The sequence below is a fragment of the Myxocyprinus asiaticus genome, chromosome 1 (assembly GCF_019703515.2).
Source record: "Myxocyprinus asiaticus isolate MX2 ecotype Aquarium Trade chromosome 1, UBuf_Myxa_2, whole genome shotgun sequence".
NCBI lineage: Eukaryota > Metazoa > Chordata > Actinopteri > Cypriniformes > Catostomidae > Myxocyprinus > Myxocyprinus asiaticus.
In genome coordinates this window covers 27,605,467-27,630,360 of record NC_059344.1, presented here as the reverse complement: position 1 = coordinate 27,630,360, position 24,894 = coordinate 27,605,467, and the positions used below count along the sequence as shown (strand labels likewise).

At 38.6% G+C, this 24,894-nt stretch overlaps 2 protein-coding genes across 3 annotated transcripts in view; both read right to left on the bottom strand.

Annotated features, from left to right (window-relative positions):
- Positions 1 to 177: 177 nt before the first annotated feature.
- LOC127416670 (tropomyosin alpha-1 chain) lies at positions 178 to 7,145 on the bottom strand. 2 transcript variants are annotated; one of them, XM_051656188.1, is made up of 10 exons: positions 6,901 to 7,143; positions 6,093 to 6,218; positions 3,665 to 3,798; positions 3,393 to 3,510; positions 3,208 to 3,278; positions 2,790 to 2,865; positions 2,604 to 2,666; positions 2,450 to 2,519; positions 2,140 to 2,218; positions 1,572 to 1,778 (listed from the first exon to the last, which is right to left on the bottom strand). In XM_051656188.1, the coding sequence occupies exons 1-10, from the start codon at positions 7,012 to 7,014 to the stop codon at positions 1,775 to 1,777; spliced, it is 855 nt and encodes a 284-aa protein (XP_051512148.1). In that variant the 5' UTR covers positions 7,015 to 7,143; the 3' UTR covers positions 1,572 to 1,774. The 2 variants fall into 2 exon arrangements, with proteins under 2 accessions (XP_051512208.1, XP_051512148.1); XM_051656248.1 differs by lacking the exons at positions 1,572 to 1,778; positions 2,140 to 2,218 and adding an exon at positions 178 to 760 and having other exon boundaries at positions 6,901 to 7,145.
- A 4,164-nt stretch (positions 7,146 to 11,309) lies between these two features.
- The window catches only part of LOC127416918 (talin-2-like), an 87,299-nt gene continuing 73,714 nt past the window's right edge, over positions 11,310 to 24,894 (bottom strand). The window contains exons 46-58 of the mRNA XM_051656557.1: positions 24,627 to 24,796; positions 22,740 to 22,923; positions 22,495 to 22,620; positions 18,795 to 18,911; positions 17,950 to 18,135; positions 17,710 to 17,817; positions 17,467 to 17,572; positions 16,873 to 16,997; positions 15,509 to 15,634; positions 15,364 to 15,426; positions 15,070 to 15,252; positions 14,758 to 14,883; positions 11,310 to 14,665 (exon numbers count right to left, since the gene is read on the bottom strand). Coding sequence (XP_051512517.1) covers positions 14,537 to 14,665; positions 14,758 to 14,883; positions 15,070 to 15,252; positions 15,364 to 15,426; positions 15,509 to 15,634; positions 16,873 to 16,997; positions 17,467 to 17,572; positions 17,710 to 17,817; positions 17,950 to 18,135; positions 18,795 to 18,911; positions 22,495 to 22,620; positions 22,740 to 22,923; positions 24,627 to 24,796 — 1,749 coding nt within the window. The 3' untranslated portion in view covers positions 11,310 to 14,536. The remainder of the gene's footprint in view (positions 14,666 to 14,757; positions 14,884 to 15,069; positions 15,253 to 15,363; positions 15,427 to 15,508; positions 15,635 to 16,872; positions 16,998 to 17,466; positions 17,573 to 17,709; positions 17,818 to 17,949; positions 18,136 to 18,794; positions 18,912 to 22,494; positions 22,621 to 22,739; positions 22,924 to 24,626; positions 24,797 to 24,894) is intronic.

Sequence of the window (24,894 nt, the reverse complement as noted above, 5' to 3'; positions counted from 1 at the left end):
AACAGAACTGACTACATATATCAGCTTTATTACCGTATTTTAATAGTTTATGTCAATGTCATAGAAAAAATAAATAAATATGAATATCAAAAAACTAATCATTCAAAATAATATTTTCCCTCATTTTGGTCAATAAAACAGCCATTTCCGTGCAAGTGAAAAAGATAACATTAGGCATTTTGAGATTAAATATTTTTATTTTTATTATTATTATTATTATTATTATTATTATTATTCAGGTGTATAAATAATTTAGCTGGTGTGGCCAGTTACATTTTTTTTTTTAAACATTCATATTTGTATACCTGAGCGTTGTGCATTACACTTGTGCATTTTACAAATTGCACATTTAAACGTGTTAAATGTGGATTTCCATATTTACAGGCGTTTTGTCCAGCAATACTTTCTGAATTCTAGAAGGGCTGCTTTGACAGCTGAATGTACTCCTTGCACACAGCATATCTCTATGGTATAATATATAATTTAAGATCTCAGGGGTTATACTGTATTATGCCACTTACACCTTTGTAATGTATGTGAACTTTTCCTTACGTGTACAACACTTAGAAAAGCAGAGACCATTTACCATTCAAAAAAAAAAAAAAAAAAAATGCACCACAAACAATACACAGAATGTAGTAGTGAACATAAACTCTAGTTTTCTTTTACAGTATTCTCCAGCCAGGTTAGGATTCATTGAGTGCTAAACAGAGTTTATGTGAAAGGACCCGGTTTTTCTGGAGTTGTTGATAGAGGTGGTCTGGCCAGTTGGTGAGAAGAGAAGAGAAGAGAAGAGAAGAGAAGAGAAGAGAAGAGAACAGAACAGAACAGAACAGAATAGAATAGAACAGAATAGAATAGAAAAGAAGAGGAATAAAGTGAAAATGAAAGAGATGTTAGTACAGAGAGCAAGTACCTAAAATAGTTTATTACAAGTTTATAATGAGATTATTCATTATTATTCTATGACAAAGTAATTCAAGTGTTCTCTTTCTCACAATTTAGAATGCCATAGACCAGTATTTCCCATTTTTGGGCTTATACTACCGCCACTGCCCCATCAATAAGGCTAGTACCTCATATCGCCAGAGAACCTGTGTGTGTGTGTGTGTGTGTGTGTGTGTGTTCAATCCACTTAGAAAAAAAATCATACAATTAATTGTGATTATTATTTAAACCTCTTTACAGCCCTAATATTTTGTAGCATGTAAGAATTTATATTTTTTAAATGTTTAAGTATCTGTTTTATAGGTTTAACAAAGCAAATGCAAAATCGTGTCTCCCTTTTACCCCCTGAAATCTGCTGATTATGAAGTACCAACTGGGGCACACATACCCCTTGTTGGGAATTACTGCCACCGACTCTTAGTGTTTCAAACTGTAGATATTTGTTAAAAAAAAAAAAAAACTTTAACTGAAAATCATGATCAAGTGTACATGTTAAAGGAGAGAAGCAATGAGGTGATGAGCGGAGCTTATTTTAGATTTTATTCAAGCTTCTCGACAATAAATTAAGGACATAAGAAATCAAAAGTGTTAAGACATACTAAAGAGAGAAAGGAGTGGGGAGATTACAGGGGTGGGAGGAGGTTTTATTTTACAGAAAGCAACAAATTTCTGTACAAGTGACAGGACCGTAGAGCTGAGCGCTCCATCCCCACTGAGAATGGTGTGATGGAGAAAAGCAGCAACAGTGAGAGAAATAGAAACACAGCGGAACAGAAGGAGATGCTGCTCAGATGGTGCCCAGAGCCAGAGATGAGGTGTAAAAAATTTAACTGTGCAGGGGAAAAAAGGAAAAAAGGAGTTGAAAAAAGTGACAGATGGTGATGGAAAACAACAAAAGGCATGCAACAGCTTAAAAATAATCATGCAAATGATAGACAGTGTGTGGTACTAAACAATTTGTGTGTATGATTATGTGTGATCTCATCCCTTCATACTGTGTATATCAATGAAAGGCACTAAAATAAATCATAAATCTTTAATCTTAAGTAAATTGCAACAAACCTGGAAATTAGATTATGTATATTAGCAGACAGTGAAACTAGAAATGCTATAGAACGTGTTTGTGTGCGAGTCGAAAGCATGTGTGCACACTCTCACACACAAACACAAGCAACAGGTGGTGATAGTTACATGGAGGTCATGTCGTTGAGAGCGTGGTCCAGCTCCTCACTGATGGCTTTGTACTTGAGTTTCTGGGCATACAACTCATCTACAGTAGCCAATTAATAGCCAGAACGGTGCAGGGACGATATGGTGAAGGAGTGTTGTGGTGTGGAGAAATGGAAAAGAATGGAAAAAATAAGGAAATATGGGAGAGAAAGCAATGCAAATGAGGACTGGACAGTGACAGAGAGAGAGAAAAAAACGTAAAAAAAAAAAAAAAAAACGAAACAAATGAAATGAAGTGACATTAACCAGTGAAATACACAAATTGACATACCCTCCAGATCATCAATGGTCTTCTCAAGCTTGGCGACTGATCTCTCAGCAAACTCAGCACGAGTCTCAGCCTGGAGCACAGAAAGATGTCAATCCCTCTCACATCTATGCACACACACAGAAAATACACACAAATGGTGACTGCGTGAACTCACCTCTTTCAGCTTGTCAGTCAGGACCTTGATCTCCTCTTCATACTTGTCCTCCTTCTGGGAGTACTGTTGATGGGAAAGACAAGAGAGAGGATTAAAGGACTGTCTATTAACACCAGACAAGACTATGAATATAACATACACACACTCTTTATAACAATATAACATTCACACACAACATTAGCTTACCTTCTCAGCCTGGGCCTCCAGAGACTTCATGTTGTTGGTCACAGTTTTCAACTCCTCCTCCAGCTCAGAGCACTTACTGAAGTGGGAGAGAGTGACAGAGAAATTGAAACACAGACAGACAGATGTTAAAATGGGAACTGAACAGCACTGTCAGGATTCAAGTGTTCAAATAGCATAACAGTAACAGTAAAGGCAGAAACAAACTTCACATTTGTAAGGAGTAAATAGCCTAAAGATTTATACACAGCTGAGTGTGATCAACATCAGTACATATGTTTGTGCACTGGAAGCTTCTGTCACCAAGACAAATTCCTTATATGTGTAAGCATACTTGGAAACGCTAAAGCTCATTCTGATTCTGAAATATTTATAAATGTAATAGCACACAAAGAAATGACATGGATTTGATTCTTCTTACCCCTCATTCAGCTCAGCACGCTCCTCTGTACGCTCCAGCTCACCCTCAACAATCACCAGCTTACGGGCCACCTGTGTACCATCATGGGGAGGGAAAATGGTGAGTGTGTGTGTGTGTGTGTGTGTGTGTGTGTAAGCCAGACAGCAGGAGACATTAAGAATAAAAGAGGGAGACAGAAAACTGACCTCCTCATACTTGCGGTCAGCCTCCTCAGCAATGTGCTTGGCCTCTTTCAACTGGATCTCCTGCAGCTCCATCTTCTCCTCATCCTTCAGTGCCCTGTTCTCAATGACCTTCATGCCTCTGAGAGGGGGAGGGAGAGAGAAGGTGTTTTAAAGTATGTTTTTAGCAACTAGTTCAACATTGTGCATCTGAGTTGGACAGAACTCTACATTATTGACATGTGTTAGTTAGTGGAACCAATGGTTAGACCATACAGTGAGTTTTCCAGACACACCTCTCGCTCTCATCAGCAGCCTTCTCAGCCTCCTCCAGCTTCTGCAGAGCAGTGGCCAGACGCTCCTGAGCGCGATCCAACTCCTCCTCAACCAGCTGGATACGTCTGTTCAGGGAAGCCACATCGCCCTCAGCCTGTGCACAGAAAACCAGCAGTGAGCTCACAAAACAGTCGTCAACACTCAGACATATTCCCTGATTGCACAGGTGCATCACCCAGACGTCTATTCAATGTGTGTGTTTACATCTGGAAGACGTCTATGAGACGTTTCCTCTCGGATGTCAGTAAGACATTCAACAGATGTCTTTCCGACGTTTATGATTTAGAATGTATGTAAGTCTGATCTTTTTAAGATGTTTAGCAGATGTTAACTGGATTGTGATGCTTTCCAGATGAAACGCTCTTGAACAGAAATCTCGGAGATGTACATGTGCTTTCTGGGTTGGGTCAATTTTTTCCAGATAAATGACAAAAGGTTGGCTCATTGACCTGGATTCGCCATATATTAAGGTCAGCAGAGTAATCCACGTATGCTTTAATTTGATCAAAACAATTTCAGTGATACATTTCTAGAGCCAGTGGCGGACTGGCCATTGGGAGAACCGGGACTTTTCCCAGTGGGCCGCCGCGTTATGCAGAACGCGCCACAAAACGGCGCCGCGTTATGCGGAAGGGGGCAGCTACATGCAGAAAAGGACAGCGTCTCGAGACAACTGCGTTCTGCTCTATGCGTGGCGCTCTGTATTTTTTATATATATATTTTTTTCCTTTCTTTTTTTATGCAAGGACGCCTTTTTTGTTATTGTTGTTGTTGTTGCACTAGGACGCGTTCGGTGTGAACGCCCTCTGAGAATTTACTGCAAAGCATTATCATTCTAGTTAACGCGCTGTTGTCAGGGATCTATCGCGCGCACCAGTTCACATTCAATTTTTGCCAACTTTCTCGCGCCACTAAAATCATTGAAAACCTTATTTACACACAATTTTTTTTTCTCAATTTCTTTACCTATCCCGCCTCTTGTTGCGTTGTTATGCTAAAAAGTCCTGCAGCTGGCCTGCTAATGTTTAAAAAAAATTATTCTCCTAAATTCACAGATTGTCTGGCCGCGCGCTCAGTCTCTGGTTCGTACCGCATTCACAATATTCTGCTCTCGTCATCTTCTGCTCGCTTTTGCAGTGATTTGATTTTCTTTCTCACGGCCTCAAGATACGTATTACCAGCCATCGCGAAAATACGGTCCGTTTGGATGGGTATTATCACCCGACAACGGGGTGTAACGGCGCTCCGTTGAGGCAAACCGTTAACCGATTCCCAGCCTGTGACTGCTGGTAATGCTTTACCAAACACCGGAAGTCAATCGCTTATCTGCACGGTATTATCGCGTTGGGTTTTCTCGAAAACGACCTCAAAAATTGCATGAGAAATCGCCGTTTCCAGTGTCATCCCTAGAATTAATACTGCCAAAAATCTTATATCAAATAATCATCATTTCAAATCTTAACTTTTGGTGACAATGAATTGGCTTTGCAAAACTGCAAACTGATTGTGTCAGTTTGCAGCTTCATCTAGTGGTGTATGGCATCAGTACTGGTGGATTCAGGGTGGTCAAAACTCTGGGATTCACTTCTAAACCAGTGCTATTGTGTAGCAGTTGCAGACTTGATAAGCCTTTTTATTATTATTATTATTATTATTATTATTATTATTAATATTATTTAGGAGATATCTTCTTGTTTTATTAAAATTAAAGTGGGCATGAAATCTATTTCAAGAAATATCCCGTAGCCTATATGATACAAGTTAAGCTCATTTGACAGTATTTGTGGCATAATGTTGATTTCTACAAAAGGAATATTCCTTTAATTTATATTAATGTAAAAATGGGCCTTTATTAATTTAAAGTTTTAGAGCTATTCACAACGTCAGTTCACAAATATGACTTATAAATGATCTGTAACATGTATCAGTTTCGTTTGGAGGATGACTGCTTAAGAAGTCCTGATGGTCTTAAATATCTAGCGAGGATGAGGTGAAATTCTACACGGACCCCCTTTGAGACACTTGTAGGTGGGAACAGACGAACCCCTAGACACAACCCTTCCCTTATAAAGCACAATGCTAAATTTAACCCACCCTTACACTCCCCTACTACTGTACATATGGCATGGTGTTTTTCCAACTGTGTCTTGGTATTCGTTCACCATGTGGTGCTACTGCAAACAATAAATGTGTTTTTATCATTCCAGTTGGGTTCTCTGTGGTTTTTAATGAGTTTAGGCTGTAAAAACTGTAAATATCAAAGGAATCTGCTTGTAAAAATGACATTTGCGGGTAGCCTGTATAAGTTCAATAAACTGACTGGCAGGGGTGGGCACGCGCTTCATCATATTGATAGGGGGACCTTAAGTACAAATTGCACGTGCTTACATCGGTAGCTTTCTTCTCAGCCAGCTCAAGTTTTTCCTGAGCATCCTTCAGGGCCTCGGAGTATTTGTCCAACTCATCCTCAGTTGCCTTCAGCTTCTTCTGCAGGGCGACCAGGTCATCCTCGAGCTGCAGGAGGAGCACGTGCGTCAATACAAATGGGGAGAGACATGAACAGCTGTCAAAATTAGCTCACATGCGTCTGTGTTGTCTGAATAAATTGCATTAAACTTTGTAAAGCATTGTTCTTTCATTCATTATCTTGCATGCAGCAATCAGCCAAGCAGGTCAATAAAATATATTGTCCATAGGCTATAATAACAGAGAGACATGTCATCTGAAAAAGTTCTCTACAGGAACTGGCCGCACTCAAAATAATAATAATAATAATAATAATAATAACATTTGCGCATTTCAATTTAATAAAAAAATAAAAATACAGCAAATTTAAATGAGTAGGTCTAATCTTTAACCATATAAAAAAAATTTAATATATTAATTTAATTAGTAATAAATAAATAAATAAAAAATAAAAAATACACTATTATGATGGAATTTTGTTCCAGAAATTACATGCGGAAATCTTTACAATTGGCAAAAACATTTTTAGAGTGCGCTATGGGAGACTTTCCAACTTTTTAAGAACATTCTCAGATCACTCAACCGTAAATAAATTAGTAAAAGCAAATAAATAAATAAATAAATAAATAAATAAATACTGCATAAAGCAGCTTAGTCGAAAACCAACACGGTGTTAGAGGGACACCTAGGTGCCCCATCCCCAGTCCAGAGTGCCCATGTCATGTCCGACCTGTTTGCTTCTGTCCTCTGCTCCTTTCTTATCGGCCTCAGCCTGCTCTGCTCTGTCCAAGGCATTCTCCTTGTCGAGCTTGAGCATCTGCATCTTCTTCTTAATGGCATCCATGGCTGCGTTAGTGTACGGGTGGTCGCACCAAACACTGGACTGAGAGAGGCGAAGAGCGTCTGTGCCGAACCGAACGCTGAGCTGGAGTGCGAGCTCGTCTCGCTGTAGTCTGTCAAATATGTGCCTTCACAGGAGCCTGACAAGTTCCACAAGACACCCAATACTTTTTTGGGAGCGGCCCCTAGAAGTTCCCCCCGCCTCGCGTCTTTTTTTAAGGATCTGGAAGACGATTCGCAGCCCTCAGACATTTGACCGTCGATATGTCTATATACGGATCTGAGGGCCAAGACGTCTTACAACATGTTCCTATTTCTAACTCCCCGAACCTGAGGAGAAAACGAGGGAAGAGGAGCAAAAGTGTTCAGAAAGCATTTTACCCATTGTCCAATTCTAAAAGCACACAGGAGAGCTAATTGCAGACTTAATCTTTAAATATGCTAACTCTAATGTATAAAATGTAAATATGGAGGTGTCTTTATAAAGCGACCAAAGAACTGTATGTCATAGCAGGGCTGTAGCTAATGAGTTGAAAGGTGGTAACAATTCTAGGTGCCCACAGGTCCAAGGGGCGTCCACAACAACTCTGAAATTGCGTTTTTTTATATGACATTTTTCTGCTCATGGTAAATGCAGGGGCTTGTGAAAGTGATTATCTTCAGGAAAGGTGTTATTATCTCTGGGTCAGCAATAAAGTGGTCCCGTAACAGAGAGAGGTTATGTCAACGAGTCCCTCAGGCACTGTTCATAATCTGAAGAGCTTTAGATATGGTGGCTGTTGAACAGTCATCTCTCAGCATGCTCACTGAGTTTGTGCAGGGTGTCCATTCATTGCCAAGCACTGCGTTGTTTCTAATCGGCCGTAGAACCCACAAATCTCTTGGAATCACAATGATGCAGCTGTCAGCCATGCCGCTAAGCTAGAGATAAGACCTGGAGTAGCTCCATGTAATGCCTCTGTCCTGGCTTTTCTATGCCATAATGTTCACATATACAATAGACATATATTATTGCTTACATTGCCTACAGTTGTTTATAGTTCCAAACCTCTTGCAAAGAGAGCTCATGAAAATTCTTATATATTTTACAAGTTGGCTATTTCGTATGATTTCATACGATTTCATCACGTGCAAATGCCCGGATGTGTAATGCGGAAGCACGAGTTCCACACGAGGTGTCAAGGACATGCTTATTAATATTATGCCCTTATCTAAACCTAACCGATCAGTAGAGTGTGTAAACATGACAGGAAGCTGTTGTGTCTGACAGAAGCAAGTAACTGTTGCAGATTATATGAAAAAGATGTCCAGCAACGTCACTGGCTGTCGTACGATATCATACGAATTAGCCAAATTTAGAAAAGTCGTACCAATCCTTACGATTTCGCTGTGAGAGTGTGTTGGCTGAAGTGTCTCCAGGTGTCATGGACTCTGCCCAGTGGTTGAACAGATTTAGGTGTTTTTGATAAGCACATCATAAGTTAAAGACTTTTTACAGAACTGAGGTGTTGAGGCCCTCACCATTTTCCTTATACTCTCACATTCCCACTGCCTCCATGAACATTCTCAAGGAGGTTATTTTTACCCTTGCCCTCCTGAAGGAAGCACCTGCCACAGTCTCTTCTTAGCTGTGGCAAAATTAGCTTTACAACACACACGACTAATCTTCAGCTCTGGGATTGTCTTGGTTCACTTTTTTCACCATTCGGTACCTTTTAACGTTCAGATGCAATCCAGACAAGAGGTCATCGGTTCTTAGAGCTGAAGGTATTTAGGATCTAGGATTTTAACAAAACTGGTCACGCTTTACATTACAGCATTCATGTCTCTGTGTGTTTATATAAGTACTGAAAAATACTACATTAATTTATTTTGTATGGAGCATGCTTGTAAGTGCCCATGTGTATATTACTAGAGTAATTTATCACAGTGTAATGTAACTGGACACTGTAATGTAAATTGTTACAAAATGACCTTTCTTTGCTTACATATCCTTACATTTTTCCATGTTTGTAGATTTGCTGAAAGAATGCCATATGCTTTTTATTTATTAAATTTAGATTCACAGTGACATTGCACAACAATTAACATTACTGTACATGCAACAGTTTAGCTCTTACAGCTAATTTTCAACTGTAGTCCCTGGGATTGAATTCAACACAGACTGAATTTCTTTCAATTAGAATTTCTATTTGATCCTTATGTATAGGATTAATTTTTCAGGACCACTCACTTTCAATCTGAAAGATCAGACTTACAAGTTAGAGCCAGAGACTTACAAGCAGACACACAAAGCCTCCTCTAGGTGAAAACCTTTCAACAATGCACTTTCGCCTGGCACCTCACCCTGTTAAATGCCTTTGCTCAACCCTCAGATCCTCTGGACACTATAGAGATTTACTTTTAATTATTTGAACATCTCAGTGTTGTGCTGACTATCTTGTCGGCTAACAACGACCCTCATACAAAATATTAGCAAAGGGAGGGTGAATGTAGTTGTCATGTGGTAGACATGAGGGATAGCCTATTGATTCAGCTCATGAATAGGTTAATCGGTATAATTTAAATGATATGAACTGTAGTCATATAATCTGAAATATTATAAAGAGTTGGACATAATTTACTGATGGTTTCTAGATTAAATCAGTACTGATGAAATCTGGGGTTCTCGTCATTGAAATATAGGCAGATACTGAATATGTGCATGTTTTGATGGTTGTCATCAATCATATTTATAGTTCACAATTCAGCTGTAAACATAAGTAGATATTCTGTTTACACAACATTTGACTATAAACAATGGGTTCACTTCTCATACATTCAGAGAGAGAGAGAGAGAGAGAGAGAGAGAGAGAGAGAGAGAGAGAGAGAGAGAGAGAATCAGAATCAGAATCGGCTTTATTGCCAAGTATGCTTACACATACAAGGAATTTGTCTTGGTGACAGAATCTTCCAGTACACAAACAATACAACAACAAGACCGAGATAATAATAATAATAATAATAATAAAAATAATAATAATAAAGACTGAGAACAAATGCAAACATAAATTAATTTACAAATTCTGTTATCCTCAGCTTCATGTGCATATATATAAAAAAATAAAATAAAAACAATAATAATATTTGAAAAAGTACCGATGTAGAGTTTTAAAAAACTTTTTTAAGCATTTTGTTCCTTAAAGAGATGGCCTAAAACCTGTTCAAAATTTTACACCCCACCCCATTCACATCTGCTTTATTTTCTTTCCATAGTCTTCCATTCTCTCCCATTCTCAGCAACAGAACTCACTCTCTCAGTGTCTAAACCTTCTGCCTTTTTTAAATGTCTACATTATCTCATATTTGCCAAAGCAATTGTATCAACTGTAAATCTTCAAACATGAGCTGCTATGACCACCTCCCCTCAGGGGACTAAAATTAGCACCCTCTGTGCTCCCTCCCAATATAGCCCCACAGCTTCATGCTGACCAAGACATACCACCTCAGTACTACCCCTACCTTCCAGAGACCATGGCTTAAAGGGGCAGTCAGCCTGAACTTAGAACAGGACTGTGTTATTTCAGTTGATCAGGCTTACTCCACCTCTATTTAGAATCTTAGAGCAAGTCCAACTCCAGTCTCAACAGCTGAGGGAGTTGCAGAACATAAGAGTATATCATTTTAAAAAGTGTGTCACTTTAACAAATACTGAGAAGCAAAGCAAGTGCCTTATTGAAATGTATCTAAATCCTATAATGTCTAACTAAATGGGAAAGAGGTGAGACAGACTTGATACATTGAAAGTAGGCCTAAATTTGCCTATTTTAAGCATTTTCCAAGAGTTTTTTAAAGTAACAAAGTCTCCAATACACTTACTGTTGAATTGACAATGTGCAACAAACATGCATCATTGATTATTATTTGAAGGGCAGCATTTTTGTTCAAACATTAAAGTGATAAAGACCGCAACAAACAGCAATTTAACAGAATAGAAGAAAGCATTACTTTGATAGTAGGCAAATATGCTAAATACAGTAGTGTCTCTAAAGAGACAAGACGCACATCTTAAGGTTCATATCTGAATTGAATAGGTTTCCTGGTACTGTGACTTTTATTTTATGATAATACCAGTATGTCCCTCTACTGTCTATCTACATGTTAAAATGTTTTATTTTAAATTGTATGAATCTTTGAACAAATACACTTTCAAAATGATTAAGTGGAAAAAGGGATGTTACAGGCACCTGATGCCCATGAGTTTTTATAATGTACTTAAACTTGAATGAATCAAAGAGAAGATCAAATAAAAGGTTAACATGAGAGTTCAGCACTCTCCGATTTATTATAGGAGGAAGCCTTAAAAAATAAAATTGAAAAACAATTATGACTGTGCACCATCAGAAGTTCATTACATACCATACGGTTTCATTTATACCTTGCCTATTTCATGTTCATGCAAGGTACAAGAAGCATTTCATCATATGAAGTGAACATACTTAGAAACCCTTTATTTTTATTTTTCCTATGGGCAGATGCTTAACATACATCACTTCAGGTCTATTGCAATGCTCATACAGGCAATTCTTCAAAGTTAAAATTCAAGACAAACCCACAAACAAGTCAATCGTTTTTCATTTCCAGTGAGGAGTTCCAAAATGGTAGAATCAGTAACATACTTCTTTGATAGTCATTTACACAATGCAGGAGGACGTGACAGACCAGACTTTGATCATTCTGCATCTTCGCCATCAGAACTTCGGACTGATGTCATGGAGCATGCATAAGAAATGCAGCACAAAAATGAGCTGTCTTAACATACATGCTATAGTCATATATTTTTAAATAAGCCAAGTTCATTTACAGCAACATGTAGCAAACAGACAAGATCTAAGCAGATCTATAGCTAAAGGGGGCACTGCTGAATGTAAAGACAAATTTAAGGTTCATAGGCCACATTATGAAAACGTAGTGAGAATGCTACAGGTTAACAACTAACTTTCACAGTAATTTAAGCCCAGCTACCCTTTGAGCTTTTAATATCACAGAGCAAAAAGGTAGCCAGCTTCCATGCAACATAATGGGAATGCATGTGCAAGCTAGAATATAAACGTCTGTATATATATCTTGTCTCCTACAGACAGAGAATTGAAACGTTCCTTTGACAGTGTTAAACTAAGGCACAGAAGGGTTAATAACAGCAGGGCTGTTTTGTCAAGGCAACACATTGCTGAGTTGCCTTGAGAGAAAGGGGTCGTTCAGACCGAATGCGTTCTACCAGCACCAAAAAAAAAAAAAAAAATAGACGCAGTGCAATGAACGGAAAAGAGCACAGGTGTTGACATGTTTTTAAAACGGCATCTTAAAAATGTTGAGCTCCTGTGAGAGGCGCTTAGAAAACAGCGAGACATGGTGCAATGACCAAAGACGTTTGTCTACAAAGAAAACGATAAAGGTACACATAGAAAAACAATGCAAACGGACTCAAAAACATGTTCGATGTGACCGGCCCCTAGAGTTCCATGGTTGCCATAACGTTAAAGCTTAAGAAGAAAAGTGAAATCATCATTTACTGTATGATACTAAAGAATAAGGCTAAAAGCAGTTACAGTCATACAAGCATCAAATCATCAATTAATGCACTGATTGGAAAAAGCACCTTAATGAGGAAAGGGAGAGAGAGAGAGAGAGGAAGAGAAGGAGAGGGAGAGAGAAAGAGAGAGAGAGAGAGAGAAAGGCAGAAAACACTCCAAACAGCTATAAACAGTACTACTCTAATAAAATGTGATGGCTCATTGTTTTAGTATGATAGGAGATGCTTGTAAAAAGTATAAATGAAAGTTACAGTATGTATGGCTTTAAAGGAATATTCCGGGTTCAATACAAGTTAAACTAAATTGACAGCATTTGTGGCGTAATGTTGATTACCACAAAAAAGTATTTTAATCGCTTAAAGTGTTAGTTCACCAAAAATGAAAATGTTCTCATCATTTACTTACCCTCACGCCATCCCAGAAATGTGACTTTCTTCTACTGAACTGAAATGAAGATTTTTAGCAGGATATTTCAGCTCTGTAGGTCCATACAATGCAAGTGAATGGTGATCAGACCTTTGTAGCTCCAAAAATCATATAAGGGCAACAAAAAAGTACTCCAGACACTCTGGTGGTTAAAAACATATCTTCTGAAGCGATATGATGGTGAGTGTGGGTGAGAAACAGATCAATATTTAAGTCCTTTTCCTTCAATTTCTCTTTCTCTTTCTCCTTCTCCTGTCTTTGGTAAATCAAGTACTTTGTGCATATCGCCCCCTACTGGGCAGAGAGGAGAATTTATGACCAAAAATTACTTGGGTTACCCATGAGTATGGGTTACTTTTATGCTCCCTTTATGTGGATTTTGGAGCTTTAACATTTTGTGCATCCCTTCACTTGCATTGTATGGACCTACAGAGCTGAAACAATCTTCTAAAAAAATTGTGTTCTGCAGAAGAAAGAGTAAATCATGAGAAAATTTTCTTTTTTTGTAAATAAAGTGAAGTGCAACATCCTTGTACATCTTCATGTCCTCAAAACAACAAACAAGTTATTTTATTTTATTTAAAAACATACATTCAGTATTTGGGATTCACTCCAATAGAAAGGTTTTGCTAGTGGTATAAGGACATCATTTTAAAAGGGTAAGAGATGAGTCCTTCTTAGGTTGGGATTGTCTATTGTCACATTAATTACTGAATCCACTCATTACTAGCAATTATTCTCAAAAGCCTATGGGCAGCAGCAAGTATTTCAGTGGTGAAGATGCAATTTACACTCTTTGTGAGTGGTTTTGAATTCCATTGCACATTTATGCACATTTTGTTGTATGTCTACATAAATATTCCTTTTATTTGTATTCCTTGTGAACTTCAGAGCAATAAAAGTGAAGCATAAAATTGTCTCTCACCCTCACAAATGTACAAAAGTTAAACATTCAAATGGAGAAATTTAAAAGGCTGTCTCTTCTCGATTTACATGAGTACCCTAAAACACTGAAGTCTACAGTTTGTTTGAAACCTCAATAAATGTCAGTTCTTTACTTTAATGAGAAACTGGAACAAAAAGCCCATCTCATCTTCATTTAGTCTGCTCAACATCCCAATCCAATGAGTGCAATCCCTGCTGTGGCGCAAGCACAATAATGTGTTTCCAAAGTCAGAACTTCCAAAATCTTCATGCAACAATTCACAAGTTCATAATCATGCCAGAAATTCAAAGCTTCCTTATGGAAGTGTGGTGGACACAGGGGCAGAACACAATCATGGTAAATAAGATGAGACGATCGTTGTTTCAAACAGCGTGTTTTTAAAGAGTTGAAATATTTCAAAATACAACCCAGACATCTCTAGCCCACACAGAGAACTGTCACAGTGTTCAACTCTTCACTGGTTTAGCAGGTGTCGCACAGACCGCACTGAAGACTGAAGAGACCTTTAGTTGTTCAAAGGTGGAAATTCAATGGTGGGCAACTGGATCTCATTAATAGCAGGAAGTCAAGATTTATAATGTTTAGTCCTTATCCTCTCTAAGTTCACTTGGCAGGAACTTGTACTGCTGTTGTCTGATCTGTGCCAGCTTCTTACGGGCCTCTTCCAGCTCCCTTTCCTTCCTCAACATCTCCTCCTGAGCAGCAATAATCTGTGACCGAGAAAGAGGCAAACACAATTTCAACCACTGAATCAAGCCAAAGTAGGATAAAAAGAGTAATATGAAAAGTCTGTTAATCTTACCTGAGCAATTCCACCCACAAACCTAGTCTTGACCACCACATTGTCATCATCAGCCTTGTTAAAAGAAGCTTTCTGGGCTGCTCTAACCAGACTGTCAGAGGCACGTTTCACAGCATTACCTGCAGCCTTGATTTAGCAGGGAGAGAGAACATATGAGAAGTTCAAGAAATATGCATGTGAAATTCACATGATGACAGCAATGTAATATTTAGGTTTATTTGTCAAAACTGACAGTGCAGGTCTCAAGTGGATTTTGGTCAAGAATATACAAGAATTAATTTGTCTTGTTCTTTTATGTAATTGTGCATGTACCTGTAGTCTCCTCATGGCCTCTGAATCATGATCAGCTTTAACCTTGCATGCAACCAGCAGCTGTGCAGTGGAAGCAGCCACCTGTTTTGCAGAAGAAATGAGCTTTTCTTCACTGGCATGGCCTTGGACCGATGCATTCGCTGCCTCACAGAGGTTACTGGTGGCTCCAGCAACCATACGTGCCTGAAACAGAAGCAAGTTACTTACTTTAACAATGAGCAAACAGAGCGGTAATACAAGACACATGGTGAGATTTTCATGTCATTGATATTTAATTAAGGTTCAGGGACTTACGGCTGATATCAGTCCTTGGGACCACTGTCCATCATCCACAGCATTGGCAGGAATAGCGCCCACCTTTACACAAATTGAAACGGAGTATCACATGTATTGTGTTTTGAAGATATGTCTCATGTTATGTTTGCAAGGGATTTCTTACCTTGCCCTGTGCAACCAGTTCTCTTTGAGCTGCCGAGGCTGATTTTACCAGGGCGCTGGTCGCTGCAGCAATAGATTTGGCCGCCTCAAGAATCTGCTCTTCAAAGTTCAAACTCTCATCAGCTTGCTTGAGGAGAAAACATGGAAAGTCACTCCAGGTCCTCATACTTTTCAAGCTTACTCTGTTTTTTTTAGTTGATTATCGCCATCTTCTGGCTTCTAGTCTGAAGTGCAGGTACTCTGAACGGAGTTTTTCCTACTGCGCAATTCAAACAATGAGTGTGTTTACATGCACAGCAATATGCTCACTACCAAAATTCAGCTTATAAATAAAAGACAACATAAGAATCCCACGTTTACATTAGATTTGAAATAATCCGATATTTCTCTGCTTTTGATGTCAAAGCGTAAACAGACAGGCGCACAACGTGTGCACATTGAATAAGCCTGGAATGTCGGCAAAGGTGTTTACATTCAGAGTGAAAAAAGGGATAATGGGCAAATTTAGGTGAGTCAATAAACATGTTTACTCGACCGGCTTAAACCTAGGACTAAAAACGGCACAAGGAACGAAAACCAAAAACGAACAAAACATTTCTGCATAACGAAAATGGGAACAACATTCCTCATTATTCTGAAATGCTCGTAACCGGTTAATAACAGTTTTTTTTTTAAACCAAACTTTTTAATGAAACCAAAGACCAAAGGGTTTATAACAGTACATTTTTGAAATTACACCGCTTCCTGTTGCCTGAAAAAAATTAGGCTTCTCTCTTTTTAGTAGAACATAAGCATTTGCTTTTATTCTGAAGGACACCGCTAGTTTAAAAACCAATGTTACAAAAATAAAAATAATTCGGCTAGTGAAAGGTGAAGTTGTCCAAACACGCCCACACAGTGTGTGCATGCATGCAGGAGAGAGACACTTAGGCTTCTTATTGATTTTAGGTGGCCAAATAAATATTAGAATTTCTTAAAAATGTTTTTGTGCATATATTTAATATTAAGAATACATTTTTATAATAGTTTATAAAGAATTGCTTATTTTGGGTGAGTAAAGTCCTTCTATGAGCTTGTTTTTCCAAAACAGTTGCCATGTTTCTCTTGTGAGATCTGGAAACACTGCATCTGTTATATCACCCACCCTTCTCACAGAGTACTGTCATTAAAAAAAAAAAAAGAAAAATTTGTTCTAACCGGTTACCATTTGGAAAGGAGGCTGTGGAACACCGGAAGCGGAACGAAAAAGAACGAACCGAAATGAAAAACATTTCATTTTCAGTCCCTGAAACATATCAGACATGCCTGCACAGTGCCCACAATAACACTAACAGAGCGTAGTGTTAAAAACCATGTTTGTGTTACCTTTGGTTTGGCTCTTGGTTTGAGCTGCTCAAGTTTTTTGGCTGCTGCTTCGATTGAGGCTGCAGCCCCCAGTAACTCTGTTTCTGCGATCACTGTAGGATCTTCAGGATCGACCCACTCAGTACCTACAAACACAAGACACCCTGAACTGCTGTCTGGCAAGGCCTGGAATCAATACATGGGTGGCATGCTACATTAATCTAATACATGTCAGCATTTCAGCAACCATGCAAGTCATGAATGATGGGACAGAATGGATGGGAAACATACGAGGTCTTTCAAAGCAAATTTATCCAGACAACCATTCTGTGCGCTGCCGAATTGGACACGTGAAATATCGCAACAAGCAAGGGAACAAGCAAGTCACAAATGTGGTAAATTAAGAAAATGTGCTAAATGAAGACAAAAAAAATAAATAATGGAATTACACAGATGAGTAAGTAAATTTTTACTGATGTCTTACGTTACTTACACACATCTTGAGCGAAACAGGAGAGATAGGAAACTTTACTCAGCACAATAATTCTCCATACTAAAAGGAGGGTTTATAAAGGTGTGTATCTGTAAGAGCACATGTTGTGAAAGGTCCCGTACCTTTCATGGCCTCGGCTGTTTGAATCAGTTCAGTGACGGCTGCAGCAACCTTTTTAGAAAACATTGCCAATTTCTGTTTCTGATCACCTGTTGGCTTTTGTAAGACCTGAAATAAATATATGATCAACAATTAATTTGGTTTAGATCCTGCAGTGATGGAAACTACAGATTACATTTTGAATGAAAGGCCCTGCAAAGTACTGTGCATATGTATTAATTGTGTGAGTGATTGTGTGTTTGTACCTGCAGAACATGTTCTAGTAGTTCTATATATCCATTGGTACATTCGGTGCCATACAACAGAGCTCTGTTCCTGACCTCCTCACTGACTTCCTCATGATAAGCTGCTTGCTGGGGGGAACCATAAACAGAGTTGTTACATATACTCCCAGACCAAAAACCTCCTTAACTTCCTTCACTAAATCCACACACAAAATTACATGGACAGAAGCAGAAATCAAGCATCCCACCACGTATTCACACCTTGCATGCGGTCAGCATATCCGCAATGACCCTGCGGCTGAGGTTAGCCGTGGAAATTACATCCTCCTGTCTGGCAGAGTTTCCAGCAGCCACAGCTTTGGCGGTCGCCGTGGTGATGCCCTTTGTCATTCGTATGAACTCTTCAGGAGTGGTTGATTTTTCAGGTACTTCTTTAGACTTGAACAACTGAGTACAAGGACAGCACAGTTGTTAAAGGGATAGTTCACCCCAAAATGAAAATTCTCTCATCATTTACTCACCCTCCTGCCATCCCAGATGTCTATGTTTTTTCAGCAGAACACAAACAAAGATTTTTAGAAACATATCTCACAATGCAAGTGAATGGTGATCAGATGTTTGTAGCTCCAAAAGTCACAAAGGAAACAAAGTAATCCATATGATTTTAATCTATATCTTCAAAAGCGATATACAACCCCAAGTTGGGACAGTATGAAAAATGCTAATAAAAACAAACATTTGTAAAAGTGATTTGTAAATTATATTCACCCTTTGCTATATTGAAAGCACTACAACTAAACATTATATGATGTTTTACCTTTTTTTCTGGGATGGAATGAGGATGAGAAAATGATGAGAGAATCTTAATTTTTGGGTGAACTATCCCTTTAATTAAAAATGTTTTACATTTAGACTTGCAAACATGTTTGTCAATGTCTGAGTGAGATTTGTAAGGAAGACAACTTAAGAATGGATGGAATGGACATTAGAATAAAAAGTGATGGGCTGTATTAACAAAAAGAAAGGAACAGTAGGAACATAGACAAGACAAAGTAAAGAGTGAAATTTGTATCTTCGGTTTGGTGTGTGTGTGTGTGTGTTCTTACTGTTAGTTCCTGTTTGATACACTCGATAGTGGCCTCCAGAGCTCTGGTTCCTCTTGAGGCCTCATCCTCCACAGCCTTCACCGTTTTCAGTAATGACGTTACATTAGTCACCATCACCTGAAACACAGACAGACAAGTCACTTGAATTTTAGATCTGGGAATTTTAGTCCTCTAAGAACAATGCACTTATGATGTTTCTCTGGAATACTTGATTTTGATTGGCCAATCGTGATATTCAGCAGTCAAATATTTCAGAATAACGACTACTCATTTGGGCTGAACTGTATAACTGACCGCTCGTCATCAGTGCTTGTGTTTTGTCTCTCTGCAGTCTCTAAAAAGTAAGCCAATTTAATCATTCTATCAATATTTCCATTATGTGTAATATACAAGATAATGTACAGACAGATGGTTATTATGGCAAAATAAACCACTTCAGGTTGATCAGGACGAGAGGAGGCAGGAGGAGGTTGAGTTCAATGTTCCTGAACACACTGCACTCGCTCTCTTCTCGCATAATAAAATCATATAAACTCAAAACAAATCAATATTTCATATTCATGTCAATGTACAAACATTTGGTTATACAAAATTATATAGGACCTCTGTTCTTGTTGATCACCTGTAGGGGTTTATTTTGCTATAGAGACAGGTTGACTGTTCATTGCAAAATTATCTGTCTTTGGAAACTAGCTATTGTCAGACTATTACATACAATTTTAATTACAAAGAAAGTAGCTATTAAAATCTTATCACTTTATATACCCACGTTATTTGAATTAAAAAGACTATGGTTAATGATGAAACTAGGGTTACATTGGTAAAACCAGCATTTTCTTTGAAAACTGAACATTAATGACTATAAACTCATGCAGAACTATGCCATTAACAGAGCATGTAGTTTATTTTGCAGCATAATTGTTGGGAGTAAGTGTGCAATGGAAAGTAGCTGATGGAGAAGAACACTGAATAATTTCCTCATTAATTATTCATGTGATTAATGGCACACACACTGGAATCAGCTTCTCACCAAAACATTCTGACTTATATCTGAATTAGGATACAATTCCACCCCTGCCGCCAGATTTCTGAGGGACAACTGGGAAATTACAGAATTCAAAGACAAATATATAATGGCAAATTTTCTAGCTAGAGCGTTTCTTACCAGACTGTGTGCTATTAAAGTATAAGAGGAAACAAAAGGTGCAAAAGGAATAATAATATTAATGCTTTATGCAGAGAAGAGGCAGGTTCGTGTAGCTCCACTGGTAGACTATGGCACTACTTTTTTGTTATTAACAATTTTATTGATTCCAAAAATAAAACATACAAACAACATAAAAAATGGAATCAATTATTAACACTACCCCCCCCCCCCATGCCACCCACCCCCCAAACCCCAAACAATGAAGTACTGTGGTCACCAACAATTTAATCATCAAAATAAAATAAATACAAAAAATACATAAAAAAACAAGATATACATCCAAACAAAATCAATAAAACACATACCCAACTAAACTACAAAACCCTCTCCACAGACATTCCCTGAGAACCATCCAAAAAAGCCAAATAACCCCCCCGCCCCCCCACTTCTTGACAAACAAATCCCATTTCCCCAGCCTTCTAAAAAACATCTCCTCAAACGCCGCCACCTCGCCCATCTCCTCGCACAATTACCTATATGAGGGTGCCCCAGCCGACTTCCATCCCCTGAGGACGATTTTTTCCCTGTCAATCCCTCTAAACTCAAAGAGTCCATGTACACATGCTAGAACCCCTGTGACAACTTTGCCATTGGATTGCTCAAGTCCGGTGCTTCTGCACAGGTTTTGTGAAGCAAAATTACATAACAGAAAATACTTTGTAAAACAAACTCCAGCCAATAGGCAGAATAAACACAAAGAATGTGTATATTCATTCACAAAACTGTCTTGAAGGTGTGTTCCTCCACAAAACAAACTCCAGCTGATATAAAGCCATTCAGTTTCCTCGGACAGACAGACAAGTGTTCAGTGAGCCAGCTGTTATGAGTTCAGCAGATGATGTAATCATTCTAATGTCCCTTAAAAATACTCCACAAAAACAAACTCCCGCCAACAGGTGTAAGCACAAAAAACCATCAGATTCATCCACAGCTGACCCAAAGGAATATTATTCCACAAAATAAACTCCAGCCACTAGGCGGAGCCAGCACATAAAGAAACAAAACAGGCATCCCGGTTCCTCGGACGATCAAGTGTGTATTGAGCGAGTCAAATTCACTCGGAGGCCGCCTAAAAAAAATACATCATGACTTACTCAGTCTGACAACTTTATAAAAGACGTCCTTTATGTGAGCATGTAAATATTTTGCGGTCATCCATAGTGTCCATTCTCAATCTGGCCTGGAACTTCAGTGTAAAAGCGATCTTCCATCAATGCAAAGGTTTCTTGGAGTGTCATGCCACAAACAAACTCCAGCCGCCAGGCGGAGCCAACGCAGAAAGAAACAAAAATGGCGCCCAGCTTCCTCAGACAATCGAGACAGTGAACAGCAAGTTAGTCCACTCACATAAGAAACGCCCAAAGGTTTACTCACCCATAGTTTGTATGAAGGCCAGTGCCTTTTTGGGGCATAAAAATACTTTGCTGCCATCCTTGGTGTCTATTCTCAGTTTGGCCGGAAACATCAATGCAAAAGTGGTCTTCCGTTGATGTAAGAGTTTCTTACATTCCTTGAACCGATCGCGTTTTTCTCGTCGTATTCGCAAAGTCCGGGAACAAGAAAATATTGTGATCCTTCCAAGAAAGCTTTCCTTTGCTCCTCGCCTGGCACAACACGAGATCTTTATCGGATGATCTCAGAAATTTGGCCAGAATTGATCGGGGCCTGTCTCCCCCAGCAGATCTGCGAGCCGGGACTCTGTGAGTCTGATTTCCAGCCTATGGCCTGCCATGTCGAGCAGACTCGGGAAGAGCTCGTCCAGGAATTTCACCATATCTCTGCCCACTTCATGCTCAGGAATTCCAACAATTCGTATGTTATTCCTTCGGTTCATATTTTCGAAATGTTCAAGTTTTCCCAAAATGTGTTCCAAATCTATTTTGGACATGGGCGGTTTAGCAGATAATTCCCTTTCCGATGATTCCAGATAATCGATTCGTTTTTCAACTTCTGTCACTCTTGTAACCAATTCAGAGAATTTTGTTTTCATCGCCGTAATCGATCGACGTATTACAGCGAGATCCTCCAAGTCAGCAACAACCTTCGTCAGCATCACCGAGATGTTGGACAGTTGACGTTGGATTTCATCTCCCGACATGCCTTCCAAATCGAGTCCCCGGCTCGCAGTCCCGTCAGAGGCCTCAGCTTGAACACGTAAGTGTCTTTTAATGTCTCCAGAGTCTGAGGATTTTGACTTCTTTGCCATGTTTACCTCAAAGAATAAATATGTAATTGGATGTATCGTATCTCACCGGTTATAACATGAAAATAATAAAAAAACCAGCAAAGTGCGCAGAGCTAGCCGCTCACACATCTGCTCCTCGCATGGCGTCATGTGACCCTCCGACTATGGCACTACTAAAACCAAGGCTATTGGTTTGAGTCTCAGGGAATACATACTGATAAAATGTATGCCTTAAAGGCACTGTAAGTCGCTTTGTATAAATGCGTCTGTCAAACTGTAAATGTAAATGTGAGACATCTGTGTCCTACCTTGGCCGCACTCTTGAGCTGGAACATGGAGGGATCATCTGCTACTTTTCCTGCTGCACACTTGGTGGCACTAATGAGCTCAGCTAAAGCTTTAGCAACGTCCTTCACAGCATTGATCAGCACAACCTAATAGGAGATGAATCATAACACACGCACATTCCAGAATGATGACTTTAGACTGGCTGCTGGTAAATCCCTTTGACTCACTTCTCATCTGTCCTCATCACTCTTTTCATGTCTCTCACCTGTGTTTCTGGATCATCCGGTCCTATGCTTGCCGCTCCCAGTTTCACAACATCTGTGAGCTGTGTAATGGTCTTGGCAGAGGACTGGGCTGCCTGGGCCAGTTTCTCTTGACTTGATGCTGCACCTGAGACAAGGTTCTTGGTGTCCTCCACCAGAGCTTTGGCTGTCTTCAGAATATTTTCCCTGAAAAGTAAGAAAGAGAGAGAGTGTGATAGAATTAAAGTGACAAAAGCTGATTATTACGATTATGCACATTTGTGTAATTGGATATGCTTATTACTGATTATGCATGTGTGAGAGGAAAACTATTCACTGGATTATAAAATTACAATTATTCTATACATTATAATACAGTGTGGCAAAGCATTGTGCATGTGAATTAATTTTTAAGGATGTTTTCTGTGAAACAGCATAAGTTATATCCTTTATAAATATAATTTTCTCATTTATTTTTCTTAATGGTTCTGTTGTTTCTGTAATTTTAAATTATCTTGAACAGTTTTCTTTGAGGATTCTTTTGTAAAGATTTGTTTGTTTAGCCTAATCTGAGGGTGATTGTAGGCTTTGCTCATGCCAAGAGAGCAGGATAGTGAAATTTGGTTTTGCTTCCAGAGAGAATGTTTTAGTATATTCCATTTATTATTGTCTCCTTTAACATTCTTAAGATTTTATTATTCATATATACATATTTAATCATATATCCTATCCATATATACACATCTATTCAATCTAGTCATATTTATATATTCTTATCTGCTCATTTCATATTCTTTACATTCGTTTTTATTTTATAATGATTTTATCTCACTTAATGCTTTAATGTAGTTGGGATAAGCATAATGTGGTGCAAGTGAAAGTACATTTAAAAGTAAGTAAAGTTTATATGTAAAGTTTCATTAATGTCTTCTGGTACCAGAGAGTTTTCTCTCAGATAAAGCATGTGTATTTATCTTCAAGGGGATGCGTCTTTGTACAGTGTGGATTTTTTGTTTCAAGAGAGCTATGAAGAGGGTGTTTTGAGACACTTTGGAACATCTCTTCACTGAGCTCTCATAAGAGAAAGCTTTGCATCATTACACTGTTTGGAAATTTGACTTAAATTAAGAGAAATAAAAGTTACAAGAGATCGACCAATAGTGTTGGTGGAAAAGGCTGATAACTGATTAATCGGCCGACAGTTTTTAAAATCGATTTATAGAATATTAAGAAAATGTCTTTACTATGACGGGCACATACATAAAGGCTATGAGAGTCCAAACTGAATAAAATTCCCCATGCAGTTTTTTGCTCAACCAAAATCATCATAATATTCAGAAGAAAAAAAAACCTTTTAACTATAATGTCCAAAACAGACAAGGGACTCTAATTTTGAAATGACGGAGACTTGGCTCTGTTACAGTGCTCGCATTTTAAAGCCTATATATTCACCAGATGAAGGATTGTACGTATATATATATATGAAGTTGGAGACACGATGTACCGGTAAGCACTGCTGAAGCACATTTCCATTTAGTCCCATTTTTCTTTATATGCCCTCACTTCAATTAAAAGCATTTTATTATCCATTCACAATAACAAACTATGCATTAAAGTGAGGATACAAATATGGATAAATGCTGTTAACGATGAAAGATTTAGATACAGCAAGTCCCCAAGAGGTGTCAGTGATTCTATATCTATTTCACTTCTGCCACTGATATAAGAACTGTAGAATCCTCCAGCGCTGGCCACAGAGTAACACGGAGGAATAAAATAATAATATTAATAATATAAACTCTCCAACTATCTGCATAGATTTTTGCCCATAACCTTTTCTAAAAGCAACTATCGGTACTGATATATCCGTCTCCCTCTAAAAATTACCCATGACAATGTTTGTATGATACCTGTGATCAGCGAAGGAGTCTGAATCATTCTCTGCATTGAGTGTGCCAGCAGAAGCAAACATGATGGTGGTGTCCAGGTCAGCGATGATGCCTGATACAGCACTGGCTGCGGTGATACAGGCTTGAGTGCCCTTATTACCTGCTTGCAATGCTGAGAGCACCATTGACACCTAAAACAAACAAACAGAGCATTGTGACAGATCAGATTATCATAATTTTAAAATAACCCATTAAAATCACATCAGTTATACAATCTGGACATCACCTG

What these genes read in the sequence shown, in the direction of transcription:
- LOC127416670 (XM_051656188.1), bottom strand. Translation starts at nt 7,014, where the DNA reads ATGGATGCCATTAAGAAGAAGATGCAGATGCTCAAGCTCGACAAGGAG. An exon ending in CGTGCTGAGCTGAATGAGGG is followed by an intron (nt 2,866 to 3,207) that starts GTAAGAAGAATC and finishes CTCCCACTTCAG; the next exon opens with TAAGTGCTCTGAGCTGGAGG. An exon ending in TGACTGACAAGCTGAAAGAG is followed by an intron (nt 2,520 to 2,603) that starts GTGAGTTCACGC and finishes TCTGTGCTCCAG; the next exon opens with GCTGAGACTCGTGCTGAGTT.